Here is a 19,705-nt window from a genome sequence, read left to right as displayed (position 1 = left end):
CAGGGAAAGAAGTGGTGTTTTCCCCACCTCGTTGCTCAGGCTGGCGTTCAGCACCGCTGGGTTCTGTTTGTCAATCTTTGTTGGGGTTCATCCCTTTTAGACAAGTTAATCTGGGTCCCATACAAGGGGCTCGAGAAGCGGTGGCTCTGTCCTTGGGGGCTTTGGGGGTGGCAGAAGTCCTGAGCGTTTCACAACATGGTGCGTTGTCTGGGGCCTTCCGTGGTGACAGCCCATCACTGGGCCTCATGCCAGACCTGGGTGTGGGGGCAGGAGCTGTATTGGAGGACTTTTCACCTGTTTCCCCATTTGGTCTTCCTCTCCGTGCTTTCCCAGATGGGGAGACTTGAGAAGGAAAGTCAGTTTACAGAAAGCCCCACAGCTAGTAGGGGGCAGAGCTGGGATTTGAACCTGTGTCTGACCACAACATCCATGCTTTCCCTCAAAGACTGTTCTGCTCATTGCGTTTCTCCTGGACCATGAACCTTCCAGAGCTCATCAAACAGCAGGTGCCCCATAACCCTCAGGACAGAGAGGTCAGCGTGGGCCGGGGTGACCGGAGACAGCCTCATGAGGATTGGAGGGGAGAGAGCGAGGGGAGAGGGCGTCATCTGGCTTGGACTGCAAACTCTGAGCCCGACTCCATCCCCACCTGCCCTGGCCTCTCCCCCCTGGACAGTGACCTCACTCTTCTGTCTTCTTTCAGCCCTTTAACCATGGACACAAGGTGGCCAAGTTCTGCTATGCAGACAAGGTGAGTCGCTGGCGACTTTGGGGTTGGGGCGCTGCCCTGTCTTGTCCGGTTAGTTGCTGCCATGGGGGTAGAGGTCAGTTACTACTTTCCTGTCGGGCTGTGGAGGGTGGTGGTGTCCGGGGGCGGCTGGCACTGAGGGTGACCGTGGGCAGGTGTCTTTGACCGAGCCAGGCATGCCAGGGTTAACTTGAGCCTAATGAGAGCTGCCTTGGTCAGGGCTGGGACATCCCCGGACACGCCCCTTGTGAGTCTACCCTGATTTAGGGAGGGGGAGGGGGTTCTGGAGTCAGGGTAATTGGAAGCATCGTGGATGGAAAGCCAGGCAGAGAATTGGCATCAGGGAGGGCCAGTGAGAGGCCACAGGGTCAAGGAGCTGGCGTCACGTGGTGAGGAGGGCAGCTGGAAGCTGGGTGGCCAGCAGCAGGTGTCTGTCTCTAGCTGCAGTTCTGGCCTGGCAAGGGCAAGGTCAGGGCTGGACCTGAAGGGCTGGAGGCTCTGGACAGCAGGCCCCAGGAGAAAGGTGGGGAGGCCCTGATGAGACCACGAGAGAAAACGGTGCGAGTTCTTGGCATGCTGACACACCTGGCAGGCCCCTTGGACTCCTCCAGCCTGGAGCGGGGCAGGCTTGGAGCCCGGGGAAGCCCAGCTGGCCATGAGACACAGCATCTGCAGCGCTGGGGGGAGGGGGCTGAGGGCCGAGGGGAGCCAGGGGTCTTCCCTGGGTGAAGAGTGACCTCCAGATCTCTCCTCCCTCCCTCACTCCTCTGGGACCCTTCCTGCTGCAGGAGGAAGCCCCCAACATTTCCCTCTTCATCAGGCCCTGCTCCACAGAGCCATCGAGGCCTCCTTGGCCGCCAGGAAAGAGTGGGACCTGAAGCCTGTGGCAGACCGGGCCCAGGTCTTCCTGAAGGCGGCGGATATGCTGAGTGGGCCGCGCAGGGCAGAGGTCCTGGCCAAGACCATGGTGGGACAGGTAAGGTGCCTGCGGGCACAGTTGGGGTTGTGGGGGGAGGCAGTCGTACCCCATCCGGTTCAGCAAACGTCAGCTGAGCGGCTTCTGGGTGCCCAAACATGCTCTGCTTGCTGGAGCCTGGGAGGCATCCTTGAGCGACCAGGCTTAGGAGACGGGACAGACCAATATACATTGTAGACAAGGTGGCTTGTACTACGCTTGTGTGTCCTATTCTGGAAATAGCCCCTCCCATCCGTCTGTGTCCCCATCCTGGGCCAGGCCCTTGTTGTGCTTTGCCTAGATTGACAGTTGCCCTACGTGGTCCTTCAGGCTCTGTCAGACCCCTGCAGCCCTCAGAACGATCTCTATGACACCTCCAGCAGGTCACTCCAGGCTTACGAACCACCGAGATCTCGATCTCTGGCTGAGGGTCACGTCCCAAGTCCTGAGCCCATCCCCCAGAGCCCTTCCTTTCCCACCTCTGTCCAGCTCGCCAGCCGCTCTGCCCTTCCCTGCCAGGCCTCCCTGCCCACGATATCACCAGTCTGGACCTAGCAAGGCTCCTGGACACGTCGAGCATCCTGTCTCCCACCTCTGCCCCGGGTGTCCTGCCTGGAATGCTCCCTGTCTTCTCTGCCTTGTGAACTCTTAACTGTCAAGGTCCAGCCCAGATATCACCTCTTCTGTGAGGCTTCTAGAACCTTCTTAGCCCCCCCCCCAACATGCTGTTCCTTTGTCAATTACAGCTCAGATTACATTGGGGTGTAATGACTTCCTATGTGCTTGTTGCACCTTTATGAGCTTCTTGGGCATAGTAATCACGCTTTTGGTTTGTTATGTTTTTTTAATTTATTTTTATTTTTTAGTTTTTTTGAGAATTTTATTGAGATATAATTGACATACAATAAACTGCATCTATTTAAAGTGTACAATTTGGTTTTTTTTTATTAGTAATGTGTATATGGCAATCCCAATCTCCCAATTCATCCCATCTGAAGCACTCCCCCTCCCCTCCCCCGTCCCCATCCCCGCTTTCCCCCCTTGGTGTCCGTGTTTGTTCTATACATCTCCGTCTCTATTTCTGCCTCGCAAATTGGTTGATCTGTACCATTTTTCTAGATTCTGCATATGTGCGTTAATATACGATATTTGTTTTTCTCTTTCTGACTTACTTCACTCTGTATGACAGTCTCTAGGTCCAGCCATGTCTCTACAAATGTACCAGTTTCGTTCCTTTTTATGGCTGAATAATATTCCATCGTATATATGTACCACATCTTCTTTATCCATTTATCTGTTGATGGACATTTAGGTTGCTTCTATGACCTGGCTGTTGTGAATAGTGCTACGGCGAACACTGGGGTGCATGTGTCTTTTTGGATTATGGTTTTCTCTGGGTATATTCCCAGTAGTGGAATTGCTGGGTCATATGGTAATTCCATTTTTAGTTTTTTAAGGAACCTCCATACTGTCCTCCATAGTGGCTGTATCAATTTACATTCCCTCCAACAGTGCAAGAGTGTTCCCTTTTCTCCACACCCTCTCCAGCATTTCCTGTTTGTAGATTTTCTGATGATGCCCATTCTAACTGGTGTGAAGTGGTACCTCACTGTAGTTTTGATTTGCAATTCTCTAATAATTAGTGATGTTGAGCTGCTTTCATGTGCCTCTTGGCCATGTCTTTGGAGAAATGCCTATTTAGGTCTTCTGCCCATTTTTTGATTGGGTTGTGTGTTAGTAATCACACGTTAATGTTTTCCATCTTTCTGCGTCTTGTACGGTGTCTCCCTGGAGTCACAGAAGCTCCTGATAAGCGTTTTTTGAGTGAATGCATGTTGAGCCAGTGAGTGGCACTAGCAGCCCAGAGTGCTGGGGAAGGAGCAGAGGGAGAGGGGTTAATTTCACCTTCAGGGGTTTGGGCTTCCCCCCACCTCTTCCTGTTCACCATCCCGTGGTGGGAGCGCCCTCTGCTGCACAGAGCTGGTATGACAGCTCCCCGCCCAGCTAAACGTCTCCTGATGCAGCAGAGCCTCTGGGGTGGGTGTCAGCCTCTGGAGTGTCCCAGGTGAGGCACACCTGGACAGAAAGAGACACAAACACTCCAAGACCGCATGAAGGTGCCTCTTGATTTGACTTAAGACTTAGGAGCGTATAGGAAGCACGGTGGCCACGCAGAGCAGGAGGCACTGCGTCTTAGCTCAGCTTCCCCTGCTGTGCGTCCTGAGCGGGGCGAGCAGCTGCCAGTGACCCTGTGTGCCAGGAGGGGCCGCCTGATCCGAGAAAGCCCGATTCTTGCTGTCCAGAGTCCCCTCCCCACCTCACGTTCGCCATCAGGAGGAACAGAAAGGCCAAGGAAATCTTTACAGTCCTCAGGTCTCCTGGTTCTTGGCCCAAATGCACCTGCACACGACGTCACCGTGGGCACAGGGTCCAGTGTCAGAAGCGAGCTATCAGGAGGCACGTGCCCCACCACTGACCCCCCGGCCCTCCCATCTCGCAGGGGAAGACGGTGATCCAGGCGGAGATTGACGCCGCGGCCGAACTCATCGACTTCTTCCGATTCAACGCCAAGTTTGCTGTGGAGCTGGAGGGGGCGCAGCCCATCAGCGTGCCACCCAGCACCAACAGCGTGGTGTACCGGGGGCTGGAGGTACCCCCAGGTGGTGGGGCGGGCGGTGGGGGCTGCTGGAAGCCCTGGGCGTGGCCTCACTGCCTCCCCGCCTCCTCCCTCCCCAGGGCTTCGTGGCGGCCATCTCCCCCTTTAACTTCACTGCGATCGGCGGCAACCTGGCGGGGGCGCCGGCCTTGATGGTGAGCTGTGGGCAGCGGGCGGGGGTGGCGGGAACAGATCATCACTCCCCTCTCGACAGTCAGGAGGCCACGTCGGTGCCCCTGGGGTCTCAGCCCTAGTCACGGGGAGAAGCACAGAAAGTGGAGGCAGCTGGGGCCATGGAAAGGCTTGGGCGTCAGAGGCTGGTCTGGGTCCCTCCCAGCTTTGCCCGCCTCTGTCTGGGTGACCCCAGGCAAGCCCCGGCCCTCCTCTGAGGCCGTTTCCTCATCTGCAAAGTGGAAATAAGAGAAAAGCTTACGTGACAGCGTCGTGAGGAGCAGATGGGACCGTGCTTGTGATACGTCTAAGGCCAGGCAGGTCTGGCCTGGTGCAGGCTTAGCATCATGTAGGGGCTGCTCCTGAGGCTGATAATTAGAGCTCACCTTCGAGTGCTTGCTCTGTGCCCGGTGCCATTTGTTGGCGTTGCGTGGCTAGTAAGTGATGGAACAGGTAGGGGTTTGGGCTTCCTCTGTCTCTGGGCAGGTGGTCTCAAAGTCAGTGGGCTCCACTACTGTTATCAGGGTGAAGGTGGCCATCGGCTCCCAGCTGCTGGGGGAGAGGCAACCCTCCCCTCGGAGGGTGTGGGTGGCTCAGGGAGCAGCAGGAGGAGGGCTGACAGCTGTCAGGGAGGCTGGGTGATCCAGAAGGGTGCCTGTACACAGGGCCGTCCTCGTGTATCTGCGCTCAGACAGACACGCCACACCTGGCACCCACGTATCCCGATCCAGGACACGTGCAGTCAGAGCCCTGTGAGCGCTTGCTCCTTGAGTACGCAGCGACTTGGAAACACCCAGAACAGACCTGCCTGAGGGGTGCCGGCAGGACCAGTTGGCACCGGCTTCCAGAGGAAGGGAGCCTTGGCAGACAGGGCAGGGTGTGAGCTCATTGGCAAGGGCCGGTGCCCAGCACCTGGGGGAAGGCAGTCAGGTAGGAGACATCCTGGCCTGCATGGGGGCCTGGTGGCTCCGGGTGAGGGATGGCCATGCTTTTGGGTAGGGTGGGAGTCAGGGCTGGTGGCCCCTGACCTCAAGAGTCATCACCATGCCTCCTGGGCAGGGCAACGTGGTCCTGTGGAAGCCCAGTGACACTGCCATGCTGGCCAGCTACGCTGTCTACCGCATCCTCCGGGAGGCCGGTCTGCCCCCTGACATCATCCAGTTTGTGCCAGCTGATGGGCCCACATTTGGGGACACCATCACCAGCTCAGAGCACCTGTGTGGCATCAATTTCACAGGCAGCGTGCCGTAAGTCCCTGAGGTGGGGTGGGCAGGGTGGCCTGGGGATGCTCACCAGGTCTCGTCACCTCTGTCCGGGAGCTGGGCCTGTGAACCCAAAGGTCGGGGACTGACTGTTCCCCCTTCCTTGCTGTGTGGCCCTGGGTGAGCCACTTCACCTCTCTGAGCCTCCGTTTCTTCACCTGTTTGACAGTAGTGATGACTCCCACCTTGCAGAGTCATTATGAGGGTCAAACTAGTTAATGGACAGGAAAGAGTGTCACAGGCTGGAAGCAGCCTACACGTGTTTGGCGATATGGATTTCGATGCCACCTCTGTCCCTGGAAAGGGCACAAGGAAGCGTGGAATAAATTGGAGGAGAAGTCAGGAAGACTTCTTGGAGGAGGTGGCTTCTAAGCAGACGAGTAGGGCAGACAGAGGTGGAGGAGAGCGTTCTAGGAGGGGGAGCAGCATATGCAGAGGCATAAGGCTGTAGCTCTGGGAGGTGGATGCAGTCCCGTGGGGCTGGGAGTGTCAAGCTGGGGGCCAAGGGCCAAAGGGTGGGGGCAGGACATGGTTTGATCAAGCCTGCGCATTGATTCACTCACTCACTGAGCTGGTGTTTATAGAGCCCCTGTGTGTGCTGGGTTCTACCGGTGCTAAGGGTGAGCAGTGAACGTGTGGAGTGGGCAAGGTCCTGAGCCTGCAAAGGTGTCTGGACTTTATCCTGAAGATGATGGCAGCCACAGAAGGTTACGTGCAGGGGGCATGGCTATCAGACTTCTGTTTCAAGCAGAGATTCCTCTGCTCGGTAGCTTGCAGAGGTAGCTCTCCAGTTGGACCTGGCAAGTGGCTCTTTGTTTCATTGACTCCTAGTAGAGATGGACCAGCCTTGTACTGTTGGGACAGTCTCATGTAAAAATCCAAATGTTGGCTTCTCTTAAGAACCTGGTCCCACTGGGCCTGCATTTCCATGTGGCACCATTGGCCGGAGACGGGCGGATGGTCTCTGGTTCCCCATCGTCCCGACAGGCCTTGGGTCTCTGCATACCTGGATGGCCTCACTTCTTCCCTGCCCAGCCCCTGCAGGCCCCTGGGTGGGCAGCCTCTGACCTAGATGACCACTCTGGCTGCTCTGAGCACATCTCCAGTGGCTGGAAGCAGGAGATAGGTTAGGAGGTGTCCACGTCCGGGGAAGGGTGGTGGGGGCCTGAACCTGGGTAGAGTTGTGGGACGGGGAGAGGTGGGTTGATATAAGTGAGGAGGTAGCAGGGAATCCTGATCACCTGTCTGTGGTATCGGGGCAGGGGCGGGCTGGGGGAGGTCAGTGGCAACATTGAGGTTTGGGGCAGGAGGTGGGCCTCGTTCACCAGGGTGGGCACCCCAGATGGCTGGGCACCTGGGAGCCTTGGGAAGAAGAGGAATCACACGCTGGCCGCTTTGAGTTTGCAGTCCCCACGGGTCATCTGGGTGGAGATGTTGGGGTTTGCTCTCCGGGCCTTCCAGGTGTCCTGGGGACACCTGCGGTGGCTTCTCGCCCTTTCTACCTGGCCTCAGGCTCCCCCTCTGCAACCCCCACCAAGGTTTGCCGGGTGGTGATGGCAGCATGGGTTAGAATTGCTGAGGAGAGCTGTTTTCCAGAAGGTCCGCTGTGCCAGCCGCGGGCCCCGTGGGTCCCTGCCTATTAGCGGGCGGAGCGGGCCTGGCACCCGTTTGCTACGCTCTGATGAGCAGCGGGCTTAAAGGTAGGAAAGTCATAAATTAGTATTAGCTGCTGTGTCGCCAGTTCCCTGGTGATTAGCATTTTTATTGTTTTGTGGTGCTGAGGTTGGTCACACTCGGAGCCCGGGGAGGAGGCGGGGGCCTGAGCTGCTTCTCCCGGGACCCTCCTTGGTCTTTGGAACCTGGGTGTGAGCTCGGGGTGCCCCTCGCAGACCACGGTGGCGTCTGTCCCCTGACCGTCACCCGCAGTGTGCCCAGCATGGTCCTGAGCACTTGACTCACATTAGAGCCATCACAGAACAGCCCTGCCAGGCTGAATTGTTCTTTCCAGGTCTCAGGTGTGACATAGAATTTGAGGCTCAGAGAGGTTAAGTGATGGGCGCAAGATCACACAGCTGTGTGCGCCTGCGTCAGGACTAAAGCCCAGCACCCCCTGGCCTCAAAGCCTGGCACTTCTCTGGGCCATCTTGCCGCCAAGCCCCCCCTTGCTCCATCTGCTTAGGCCCAGAATGCAGCCCATTTCCAGCTGCTACCACCTACTCGGTTCCCCATCACCACCGCCACCACTGTGACCCCTGCCCGCCTCCTGTGGGACTGCTGACCCTAGCGCTCCTCCCTGGGCTTTCCCGCCCCTTCCTCTGGTAGGACCTGCTTCCCTGCCTCCAGGCCCCTCACCCTCTCAGGTACCTGAGCTGGGATCCCTAATCCCTGCCCTGTCTTCTGGTTTCAGCACCTTCAAACACCTGTGGAAGCAGGTGGCCCAGAACCTGGACCGGTTCCGCACCTTCCCACGCCTGGCTGGAGGTAAGGGGCCCTCTCCCTGTGCCCTGCTCTCTACCCCAGGGACCCCTTCCTGCCCTGGCCATCAGGAAAGAGGAGGAGGCGGAGGTGATGTGCTCAGAGGTGGGGCGGCCCTGCAGGAGCAGAGAACTCCTTCAGGGTGGAGCCCCTGCTCTGGCAGGTCCTGGGGGTGGTAAAGAGCGCTTATGCCTCAGAGCGTGCATTTTTTCTTTTGTTCATTCATTCATTCTTTCAGTCATCATTCAGCAAGTAAACTATTAAGTATGTACATAAGCACTTTCTGGGCACTGGGGATGCAAGGATGACGAGGCCCAGAGACCCAGCCATCATGAATTTCTGTCCCAGCAGTGGGAGGCAGACAGAAAACAGCTAGATAGGTGATGTCAGGGAGGGAGAGGGGCTGTGGATAACTAAAGGAGGGCAAAGAGGCGACAGGCAGGGACCCCCAGGGGCTGGGCTGGTGGGTGACTGACTTAAGGTGCCTGGGCGGTGGGGAGCCTCTTCGAGGAGGGAACATTTGCTGAAACCTGACCAACGAAAAGAAACCAGCCTTGCAAAGGTCTGGAGAATGGACCGTCGTGGGCACCTGCACTGTCCAGTAGAACTTTTATTTTTTTATTTTTTAATTAATTATTTAATTTATTTTGGCTGTGTTGGGTCTTCGTTGCTGTGAGCGGGCTGCCTCTAGTTGTGGTGAGTGGGGGCTACTCTTTGTTGCGATGCGCGGGCTTCTTATTGCAGTGGCTTCTCTTGTTGCGGAGCACGGGCTCTAGGGCGCATAGACTTCAGTAGTTGTGGTGCACAGGCTCAGTAGTTGTGGCACATGGGCTTAGTTGCCCCACGGCGTGTGGGATCTTCCCAGAGTAGGGATCGAACCCGTGTCCCCCGCATTGGCAGGTGGATTCTTAACCACTGTGCCACCAGGGAAGTCCCAGAACTTTCTGAGATGATGGACATGGGCTGTATCTGCACTGTCTGATACAGTAGCCACTAGCCATGTGTGGCTGCAGGGCACTTGAAATGTGGCTGGTGTGGCTAAGGAAGTAAAAGTTTAATTTTGTTTAATTTTAACTAATTTGAATTTAAATAGCCATGTGTGGCTGGTGGCAACTGTGGTGCACAGCCCAGATCTAGGCCAAGGGAATGGCAAACGTAGAGGCCACGAGGTGGGAATGAGCTTGTGTTTGAAAAAACAAGGCCAGTGTCGCTGGGGACGGGAGGGAGTGGGGTGGCAGGAGATGGGGCTGAGGGGTCGGCAGGGCCAGATCTTGTGGAAATAATACTTTTCTCACAGAGAAACAGTTTCATGGTCAAGGACATTTGGTATGCACTGTGTTTAAAGCAAAACTGATTCCTACCTGCAGGACTTCTCAGAGCCTTTAATGCGCTGATATGCGTTGTTCATCTTCAAGAGCAAGGGCTGATGTGCAGTGTTTCCCAAACTCTTTGGGCTCCACAACCCTGTAGCCCCCATGGACCACATTTTTCATGGAACATACTTTGGGGAAATGCTGAGACCTCTCGAGAGGGAGGGCTGTCCAGGGTCACACAGCACAGTAACGGCAGAGCTGGGGCTGGTGGTTCAGCATTCTTGATCCGGGGGTGAAGTGGGGCCCATGGGGATCATCCTGGACCCCACTCCTGAGCTGGTGGGAGCTTTTTAAAAAAAATTTATTGAAATATAGTTGATTTATACTATTGGGTTAATTTCTGCTGTACAGCAAAGTGATTCAGTCATACATATATATATATTCTTTTTCATATTTTTTTCCATTATGGTTCATCACAGAGTATTCAGTATAGTTCCCTGTGCTGTACTGTAGGACCTTGTTTATCCGGTGTATATATAATAGTTTGCCTCTTGAGCTGGTGGGAACTGTGATGGGGGTGTCAGGGCAGGTGACCCTCCTCAGGGCCAGCTACAGCATCTCCAACTTCTAGCCCCTCAGTGCACCCCAGTGCAACCTTCATGAGACGGGGAACAGTGCACCCTTAGGGTGAGCTATCTGTTTTCTGCTCTCTCTCCTTCCCACCGTCTCCCAGAGGGAGAGACTGCTGCTTACTCTACCATTTCCCAACCTTGAGTGTGAGACGTAATCTCTCTGTGCCTCAGTTTTCTTGTCTTTAAAATGGGATAACAGTGGGAGGTTGCTGTGAGGCTTCAGTGAGGCAGAGCACAAAGTGCTTTGAACTGAGTCTGGCAGGTAGTGAGTGCTTTGTAACATGAGCTGCTATTAGCGGATATTTAACTGAGTGAGGAAACCAAGGCCCGGAGGGTGGAGTGATCTGCAGAGGCTCCCTCACGCCAAAGAGATGGGGGAGGGGTGTCCCCACTGTGGGTAGGGGAGAGGGGCCAGCCCTGGCCGTGGACCTGGGGTGGCCCCCTCTCCTCTCGCTGGGTGAGGAGGGGTCAGGGGAAGGCTCAAAGGAAGCCATGCCCACTGCTGGGAGTGGACTGGCTTTGGGGAGGCTTGGATTCTGGTCCTTCCTCTGCCTTTACGTTGGGCAGCAGCTCCACCCCTGGGCTCAGTTTTCTCATCTGTGAGATGGGGGAGCTGGTCCCCTGGTCCCCTTTGCCCTTGCCTGGGCCTCAATTTTCTCACCTGTGGAGTGGGAGGACAGGCCTGGCTGATCAGTTTCTGGGAGACTGTGGGGCTCAGACTCTGCCTTCTCACGCCCTTGTCCTCCTGGGTGCTGGGGGCTGGTCGCAGGGCCCTGTGGACCAGTGTAGGCAATGCGTTGGGCACCTGGGCCGGCCGGCCTCCCCCACTCATCCCCCCCACCCCCCCGCAGAGTGTGGTGGGAAGAACTTCCACTTTGTTCACCGCTCGGCCGACGTGGACAGCGTGGTGAGTGGGACCCTGCGCTCAGCCTTCGAGTACGGCGGCCAGAAGTGCTCGGCCTGCTCCCGCCTCTACGTGCCGCGCTCGCTGTGGCCGCAGATCAAAGGGCGGCTGCTGGAGGAGCACGGCAGGATCAAAGTGGGCGACGTGAGTGGCGCCGGACGCCCTGCCGCGGCCCAGCGGGGGGCTGATGGGATTGGAGGCTGGGGTGCGGGGGGGGGGGGGGGGGGGAGGGGTGCAGGGAGGGGGCTCCCTTTGTCTCGGGCCCGCGGCAGCTCCATCTCCTCCTGTGTCTCCCTCGCCTCCAGCCTGCAGAGGATTTTGGGACCTTCTTCTCCGCCGTGATTGATGCCAAGGTACGTGCAGGCAGCGGGGCATTCCTGGAGGCCCGTGCCTGGGCCGGGTGGGAGGGGGGAGGAAGCGCTACAGGGGCGACCCGGACCTGCTGCTTCGAGCAGGGCAGCCTGGTAGCCACGCGTGCACCCCCCACCGTCGCCGCCAGCTCTGAAAAGGGCAGGAGCATCTGTACCCAGAGAGGAGCTCGCCCCCCACACACCCTGCCACCAGGCTCCACAAGCCCCCTTTAAGTGCCTGCGCTCACACGTGCACATACAAATAGGTCTACACACGTAACCCAAACACACGTGTACGTTCACAGCCGTGAACATGTTCACGTAGATCTCTGTGTGGGGGCATGCATGTAGGTCCACCCACGTGAACACACGCATACGTAGCCTGTGCAGAAGCATTTGTGCACAGGTTTATATGTGTATATAGGCATACGTGCGGGTCCGCACGCAGAAACACATACATGTAATGCAGGCATGGGTGTCCCTACGCACTTACACCTCAGCATTCATGGCCCTGCATTTATATGTGTGTTTGTGGTGTTTGTATGTAAGTCTACATGTAGTTCTAACACACACACACACACACACACACACGCGCGCGCGCATGCACACCTGGCCTTGTCTTTGCCCTGGCTCAGCCAGGCCCCAGCTTTTACCCTCAGCCCCCCCCCCCAACCCCCTTCAGAATTCGGGTCCTTCAGGGACTGGTGTTTGGGGTGAGAGTGTTGGGGGGCTGCTGCTGGGCATGGCCTCCAGCTGGCCCTTGATGCACACCCCTCCCCCCGCCTCCCCCCCCAAAGTCCTTTGGCCGCATCAGGAAGTGGCTGGAGCACGCCCACTCCTCGCCCAGCCTCACCGTCCTGGCCGGGGGCCAGTGTGACGACTCCATGGGCTACTTCGTGGAGCCCTGCATCATCGAGAGCAAGGACCCCCAGGATCCCATCATGAAGGAGGTGATGGGGCGGGTGGCCCGGGGCCGGGAGGAGGCAGCCTCTCCCCCAAGCATGGCATGTGCACAGGGCCCTGGCGCTTCACAGGCATCATCCCATCTCCCAGATGAGGAAAGCGAGGCCATACGGGGCGAGTCTCACGCCTGGTGAGAGCAGAGCCAGGCCTTGAGCTCAGGCGCCTCACCTCAAATCCAGTGCTTTGTCTTTGACGCTGCTGACTCGGGCTGGTGTCATGGCACTTACACTGCCCACAACCACTGAGGCCCCTGCAGCCATCTCAGTGGCTAACACGTATAGATCCTTAACTGTGGGCCGGGCATTTGACAGAGGTGAGGTGGGCATATCGTTCCCATTTTGCAGATGAGAAACTGAGGCTCCAAGAGGTCAGGGCACTTGCCCAGGATGACAGTGCAGGGGTGAGGGTCTTCCCCCAGGCCCTCGATGGCTGAGGGGACCCTGGTACCATCAGGCAATTCCTAGGCCGGCTGTTGCCAGAAGTCTCCCTGGGTGTGGGTCTGGCTGACAGGGAGGCCAGAGAGTCCTGATCTTCTGCCAGGCTGGGGTGGGGTGGGCAGGGCAGGAGCCGTCCCCAAGGGAACCCAGCAGGAGGCAGCACCCGGCCCCTCCTGCAGGGGCTGAGGAGGGGGACAGGGAGAGGCGGGGGCCAGAGCAGGGAGATGGGGGGCCTCGGGGTGCGGGTCCAGGCGGGGCCTGACCCTGGGGCTTCTCTGCCAGGAGATCTTTGGGCCTGTGCTGACCGTGTACGTCTACCCAGATGACAAGTACAGGGAGACGCTGCGGCTGGTCGACAGCACCACCAGCTACGGCCTCACGGGGGCAGTGTTCGCCCAGGACAGGTGAGTGGCCGCAGCCCCTCCGCTCTCGTCCCGATGTCCTAGCCCCACAGGACCCTGCTGTCCACGGAGATTGCCCTCCTGGACGCGGACCCTAGTAATAATGCAGCCCTTCTTCTCTCCACTCCCCTCGCCTCCGCCCGGACCGCCAGGCAGACAGAGGCAGCGGGCCTTTTGTTAAAAATGCAGCTTCTGGGGCTGCTGAATGTAGGTGTCTAGGGCCGGGGCCGGGGAATCCGTGCCTTTGACCTGCTCCCCCGGCTCTGCTGGGGCTGCAGAGTGGAAGACAGAGGCTCGGGCCCAGGTGCACGGCTCGTCTGGCAGAGGCAGGACTCCAGCCTGGGCACTGTGACCCTAAACCTGAGGCTTTGCCCTTTCCTTTCTCCGTGGCATTGGTGGCCTCCCCGTGTCTGCCTCGAAGAGTGGAGGCGGGAACCTGAGGGCAGGCTGGGGGTCTGCGGGTTCCCCGGCTCCCATGGGCAGGAAGATTGGACCAGGCTGGGCCCCTTCGCTGAGCACGCGCAGCCTGGCCCTCCTCCCGCCCTTACAGATGCCCTGCGAGGGAGGGTGCTAACCCCCTTTCCAGAGGAGGAGGCTGAGGCCCAGAGGCTCCCGGGAGCCTTCAGGGGCCCGCAGCTGGCAGTGGGCCTTGGGCTCACCGGGACGGCCCCTGGGGGCTGCGGCAGGGTGTCAGAGGTGGGCCCTGGGTCTGGAGGGAGGGTGAGCCGGCCGCCCTCCTACCACTGCCCTGCCTTGTAGGGACATTGTCCGGGAGGCCACCGAGATGCTGAGGAATGCTGCCGGCAACTTCTATATCAACGACAAGTCCACTGGCTCAGTGGTGGGCCAGCAGCCCTTCGGAGGGGCCCGAGCCTCGGGTGAGTGGGTCCTCCTTTCTAGAAGGGGGCCGAGTTCCTGGCAGGAGACCCTCAGTTCTTCATCGGAAGGGTGTGAAGAGAAACAGGAGTAGCACCATTTACTGAGCACTGCGGGCCAGGCCCGATGCTAACTCAGAGTCCTGCTGACAGCCTCCTGAGCTCAGGTGCGGCCTTTCTTCCCATTTTACAGAGGGGGAAACTGAGGCCCAGGGAGGTGAAGTGGCTTGCCCAAGGGCACATGGCTAGGAAGGGGTGGAGCTGGGATTTGGCTACCTTTTACCGTCATACTCCAGGCCACCACAGTCCATCCCCCTTCTGTCTACAAATGGGGAAACTGAGGCTCAGTGAGGGGCAGTAACTTGCCAGAAGTCCCAAGTGCCGGAACCCCGGTCTCCCAACTCCTAGTCCAGTGCCCTCCACGGTGCTCCCCTGCCTTCCAGACACCCCTTGCAGGTGGGGCGCAGGGACCCGGGAAGTATGGGTGTCCCGCCTGCTCACCCGACCCCTGGCTGTGTGCCCTCCTCAGAGATGCGCTCAGGAAACCCTGGCCACTGGGAATGTGTTAGAGTGAGTTTAGCTGTTTGCTGCCTGTGCTGTTGCCCCATTTATTCCATCAGCGTCTCCCTACCCCTTTCCCTTCTGCCCAGAGCCGTTGTATCTTTTCAGAGATGAACAGAGCTGTCTTTCCCACAGGGACCAATGACAAGCCAGGGGGGCCCCACTACATCCTGCGGTGGACGTCACCCCAGGTCATCAAGGAGACCCACAAGCCTCTGGGGGATTGGCGCTACCCATACATGCAGTGAACCCTGCTCGGCGCCTCGGCCATCCACCTGTCTGTCCGTCCAGATGACTGACCTCAGTGCACTGACCCCACGCCAGGCCCTCCACCCCGCTCCCCATGGGACAACACTCTTTCCAGGGCCAAGGCCTGCCCCTGCCCCCCACTGGCCTGTATCCTGGCCCATCCCACCCCTCGGAGTCAGGTGCAGGGCTCTGGTTTGAGATCACACTATGGGGAGAAACAGGGCCGCCACCCTTGACCCTATCGAATGTTCTAGAAATTCCATCTGGTTGGTGTGACCTTGGTGCCTGGCTGGTTCTCCTTCTGTCCCCTTTTCTTTCCTCTACACTATAGCCTAGTGGCTCAGGGACCTGGGGAATCGCGCTGGAGTAGCTCGCGGATCTGTGGAGGAGAAGGAGGCAGCTCTGGGCCCCCTGGCAAACCTCACCACCCACGGAGGCCCCTGGCCTTGGCCCTGACTTCTCCGGGTCTCCAGGATTAGGTGTGACCAGGGTGGCCTGCAGGGCTGGCAAGTTGTGGCTGCAGGGTGTAGGGGCACCAGCTGGCCTTGCCTTTGGTCCGGGCCGCTCACTAGCTCTTTGCCCAGACGCACCTGTGCTAGCAGGTACCTGTGCCCAACCAAATGCCTTAGACCCCATGTGCCTTGCTCTAGAGTGCCTGAGCTCCAGAGGCCCACGGATTCCTGGCATCTCTGTGTGGTGGGGCTGGGGGGCTGCTGCAGGCCACCTGCCAAGGTGTGGGCTGTGCTGGCCCTTCCTGTGTGGGCTGTGAGGTTGGCAGACTTTGAGGGGACCTTCGTGCAGCTTCCTTTAGCTCTTGGGTCCTGCCTCTAGAGCCTCAGTTGGCCTGGGGTTTCCTGCAGGAGCTCAGCGCCCACTGTCCTGGGTAGATATTGCTCCCACCTTCCCCAGCGCCGGAGACCTCGCCTTGGGTCCCTGTCCAGCCCGGGCGGAGGCTTGACTATAGAATCGCCCCTCCTTTGCCTGTTAGTGGCTCTGTGTGGACTGGCCCCTAGGAGCCCTGTTCCTTGATGCAGCCAATCGGCGGATACTCACAAATGTATCCTGGATAGATTCTGGGTGGCCGAGGAGTGGTAAGGGGTAACTTTGAAGGACAGTTTGTAGGGGGCCCTGAAAGGGCTGGGCCCTCCTCTAGCACGGCTGGCATGGGACCCCCGTGGGGCTGGAGTGGCCATTCGCCAAGTGCACGGTCACATACCTTGGCCCGCAGTCAGGAGTGAGTCCTGATGCCGCCAGGCCTGTTTTCCACAAGGGGCCAGGTCAGGCGGCAGGGGGGCTGGGGGTGTTCCTGGCCCTACTGGTTCTACACTGTGAGGTGGCAATAGAATTTGCCCCGATGCCACCTAATAAAATGCCTCTTGCTTAACCAAATTGGTGGTCTTTCTGGTGGGGGTGCTGGGGGCTGGTCACCTTCTAAATGAAGACAGTGTTGCCAGTGTGTCATTAGGTGCAAGGAGGGCAGTGCCTTCAGTGTGATGGAAGGAAGGAGACACTGATGGCGGGAATCCCTGCTGTGCATGGCGGGAACTCTGGAGCCAGAGGGCCTGGGTTCAAATCCCAGCTCTGAAAAGTTGTGCAGTCTCTCTGACCCTCTGTGTCTTCATCTCTTAGATGGAAATAACCACACACGCACACACATGCACGCACACAGGTTGTCTTGAGAATTCAATGAGTTAATTCATATAAATGCTTAGAACAAAGGCAGGTATGGAATTAATGATTCAACAATGTTATCTGTTTACCCATTGTTATAACCACCACTGTTATGTGCTGTGATTGTTAAGTTTATGGGTTAGCTTGGCTGGGCTATGGTGCCCAGATACCTGTTTCAGCATTATTCTGGATGTTTCCATGGAGGTGTGTTTTGGATGAGATTAACATTTAGTTCAGCGGACTTTGAGGAAAGCAGATTACCCTCCGTAATGTGAGTGGGCCGTATCCAGTCAGTTGAAGGCCTTGACAGAACAAAGACTGGCCTCCCCCCAGCAAGAAGGAATTCTGCCAGCAGCTGCCTTTGGACTCAACTGCAACTCCGTGCGTCCCTGGCCCGCCAGCCTGCGCTGCAGTTTGGACTTTGCAGCCTCCACAATTGTGTGAGCTAGTTCCTTCTCTCTCCCTGTGTCTGGCTCTCCCTGTGCCTCCTAGAGGTTCTGCTTCTCTTCAGAACCCTGACTCATACACGTGCCAAAGACTCTGCATGTGTATTTTTCACTCATGACAGTCTTATGAAGGACATGCTGTCACGCTTCCATTTCGCCGATGAGGACACCAGGGTGCAGAAAGGTGAAAGGACCTGCTGAGGGTGTGGTCTCGCCGGGATGGAAACCCAGTTCTGTCTGCTTCCAAAACCCATTCTCTCCTCCACCCAGATGTCCACGCATGGCTTGCACAGACCCGCTCAGCTGGCCAGGTGACATGGCGGGGGGCAACCGTGGCCAGTTCGCTTGAGCCCAGAATCCACGGGTCCAAACCCACCTGGGCCAGCTGACTTGGAGGGGAAGACACGTGTGTCCTGGCCTGTTTCCACCTGCAAATAATGTAAGAGGAGGTGCTCCTAAACCACATAGACACCATCGTTGTTCCCCCCACCCGCGTCTGAGAGTCCATCGGTTAGAGCTGTTGGCTGGAGGATCTCAGAACTGTGGGGAGGGGAGGGGACTTGACCCTCAGCAGAGCCCCCGCCCTGGCTTACCCGTGGGCTGCTACTGATGGGTGCCCAAAGGGGCTTGAGTCAGGGCCCAAGGGCAGCACCCAGAGTGCCCCGGCTGGGGCTCACGAAGGGGAAGGCAGGCAGTTGCCTTTTGCAGCTGGGGGATACATAGGCCCCATTAATGTTTCTGAACAAATAGAGTGATATTCAAGGTCACACTGAGACAGCCGCAGAGTTGGCTGATTACTGGCCAAGTGCTTTACCTATCTAGTGTCAGAACCTTGACATTGATCTTACCTGGTAACTGTTACAGCATTCTATGGAAGTACTAGTGGAGGTCAGAGGTAGAATGATGAGCCCAAGGTCACAAAGGTGATTGCTAAAAGGCTGGGTTTGAACCCAGGGCTATAGATGCCACACTCCATGCTCCTTACCACCTGCTCCGTCAGGTCCCCGACTCCCAGCTGAGCCTCTACTAATGTCATTTTATCCTGTCTCCCCCCCCGTACCCCCCTCCCCGAGCTCGGTGCCTCTGACTCCACTGAATGAGGGCAGTGAGTGTCTCAAAGCTGCTGCTCACTCCATTCTCTCTGCCATCCCCTGTCCCCCAGACTTGGGGCTGGTGGCTCCCGAGGGCCCAGTACCCACCTGGGTGCCTGAGGCCTCTTTGCATGGTCACCACAGTAAGTCCCCCGTGTCCACAATGGCCCAAGGAGCCTCTTCATTTCCCTGCTGTGGCCGGGGGCCCAGCCACAGGTCTGGGCTGGAGCGTGAACCATTTGACTGAGGCCGGATGTCCCTGCCACCGCCGTGCGGCAGCCTGCCAGTGGGGCGTGCGCACTAAGGAAATGAGGGGCCACCTGTGCCCCGGTCGCCAGGCTCCTGGGGGGCCAGAGGAAGCGGCAGGGTGCAGACCCACCCTCTTCACAGAGTCACGTCTTCATTTTCATTACTTCACCCACCCACGCATTTGTCATCCCAGTTCCTGTATGTTCTCTGTCTAGAGGCAGCGTAGGAAATAGAGCCACCATTGCTTGCACACAGGCTGTGAGCCAGGCATTGCGCTAAATGCTTTAGACGTCACACCCTCGGATCCTCCCTGCAACCCCCAAAGGTAACTCCCATTCTGTTAGTCCCATTTCACAGATGAGGAGACTGAGGCACGCACGGGTGATGTAACCAGCACACCAGTAAGAGACGACCCTTTGGATTTCTATTCCCCATCTCCACCTGCCTGGCCACTGAGCACCTTTACTGCTCTTACCTGTGCCTTGGCCTCCCCAACCTTAAATTTGACGTTTCTCCGGGGAGCTGAGGATTGAAAGTCATGTTTTAGAACAAAGTGTCAGCTTCCGTGCCCTGCACAGAGTGAGATGCTCGATGAATGAGAACTTACCTTCACCCACTCTCTCAGCACCCTCATCCTGGATGCCTGTGCCCAGGAGGGAGATGAGGCTGGGCTTCCCTCAGCACCTATCCGTGGCCAGGTGCTCCTGCTAATTATCTTGGGCCACACCACCCTGGGAGGGAGGTGGTATTATTTTGACCCCACTTCACAGATGAGGAAACTGGGGCTCAGGGAGGCTCAGGGACACCTGCTCAGTAAGGGGCAGGGGCGAGAGCAGAACTTGTTTCTAATGGCTGTACCGGCACCCCCTTGTCCGGGTCCCTCCAAGGAATGCAGTGGCTTCTGGGTGGGAGCCCTCCAGCAGGGGGGTGGGAGGAGGCGTGGCTGACACTGGCTCCAGACACAGGCAGCCGGCCTTGTCCCCCTCTCCCGGTTGTTGACAGCCACCCTGGATGATGGAGCATGACCGTCACGTGCACGAGGTACATCAGCGCTCTGTTCCAGGGCTCTGCTGTGCCCTCCCTCCAGGCCCCAGGTGCCCAGCAGGTACTGCTCAGCCTTGCAAGCATTTGGTGCAGAGGCCGGGGCGAAGCGAGGGAGCCGATGTCCTGCCGGGCACCTGCTCCGTGATGCGTATCTAGACAGGTGTTATGGGAAGTAGAGCGAGGCTCAGGGAGAGAAATGCCTGGAAGAGGTCACAATGCCAGGGAGTGGCAGGGCCAGGATTGGAACCCAGG

The 19,705-nt window shown here is 57.9% G+C and overlaps 1 protein-coding gene across 1 annotated transcript in view; it reads left to right on the top strand.

Moving 5' to 3' along the window:
* Window positions 1-17,066, top strand: part of ALDH4A1 (aldehyde dehydrogenase 4 family member A1) — a 34,043-nt gene extending 16,977 nt beyond the window's left edge. The window contains exons 4-15 of the mRNA XM_057697946.1: window positions 704-751; window positions 1,569-1,724; window positions 4,204-4,353; window positions 4,440-4,514; window positions 5,590-5,777; window positions 8,200-8,273; window positions 11,064-11,260; window positions 11,422-11,469; window positions 12,264-12,416; window positions 13,149-13,270; window positions 14,027-14,145; window positions 14,839-17,066. Coding sequence (XP_057553929.1) covers window positions 704-751; window positions 1,569-1,724; window positions 4,204-4,353; window positions 4,440-4,514; window positions 5,590-5,777; window positions 8,200-8,273; window positions 11,064-11,260; window positions 11,422-11,469; window positions 12,264-12,416; window positions 13,149-13,270; window positions 14,027-14,145; window positions 14,839-14,951 — 1,443 coding nt within the window. The 3' untranslated portion in view covers window positions 14,952-17,066. The remainder of the gene's footprint in view (window positions 1-703; window positions 752-1,568; window positions 1,725-4,203; window positions 4,354-4,439; window positions 4,515-5,589; window positions 5,778-8,199; window positions 8,274-11,063; window positions 11,261-11,421; window positions 11,470-12,263; window positions 12,417-13,148; window positions 13,271-14,026; window positions 14,146-14,838) is intronic.
* The last annotated feature ends 2,639 nt before the right edge of the window (window positions 17,067-19,705 follow it).

Source organism: Hippopotamus amphibius, chromosome 1, assembly GCF_030028045.1.
Source record: "Hippopotamus amphibius kiboko isolate mHipAmp2 chromosome 1, mHipAmp2.hap2, whole genome shotgun sequence".
Classification (NCBI taxonomy): domain Eukaryota; kingdom Metazoa; phylum Chordata; class Mammalia; order Artiodactyla; family Hippopotamidae; genus Hippopotamus; species Hippopotamus amphibius.
The sequence above is the reverse complement of the archived record's forward strand: the minus strand, read 5'-3'. Positions and strand labels throughout refer to the sequence as shown.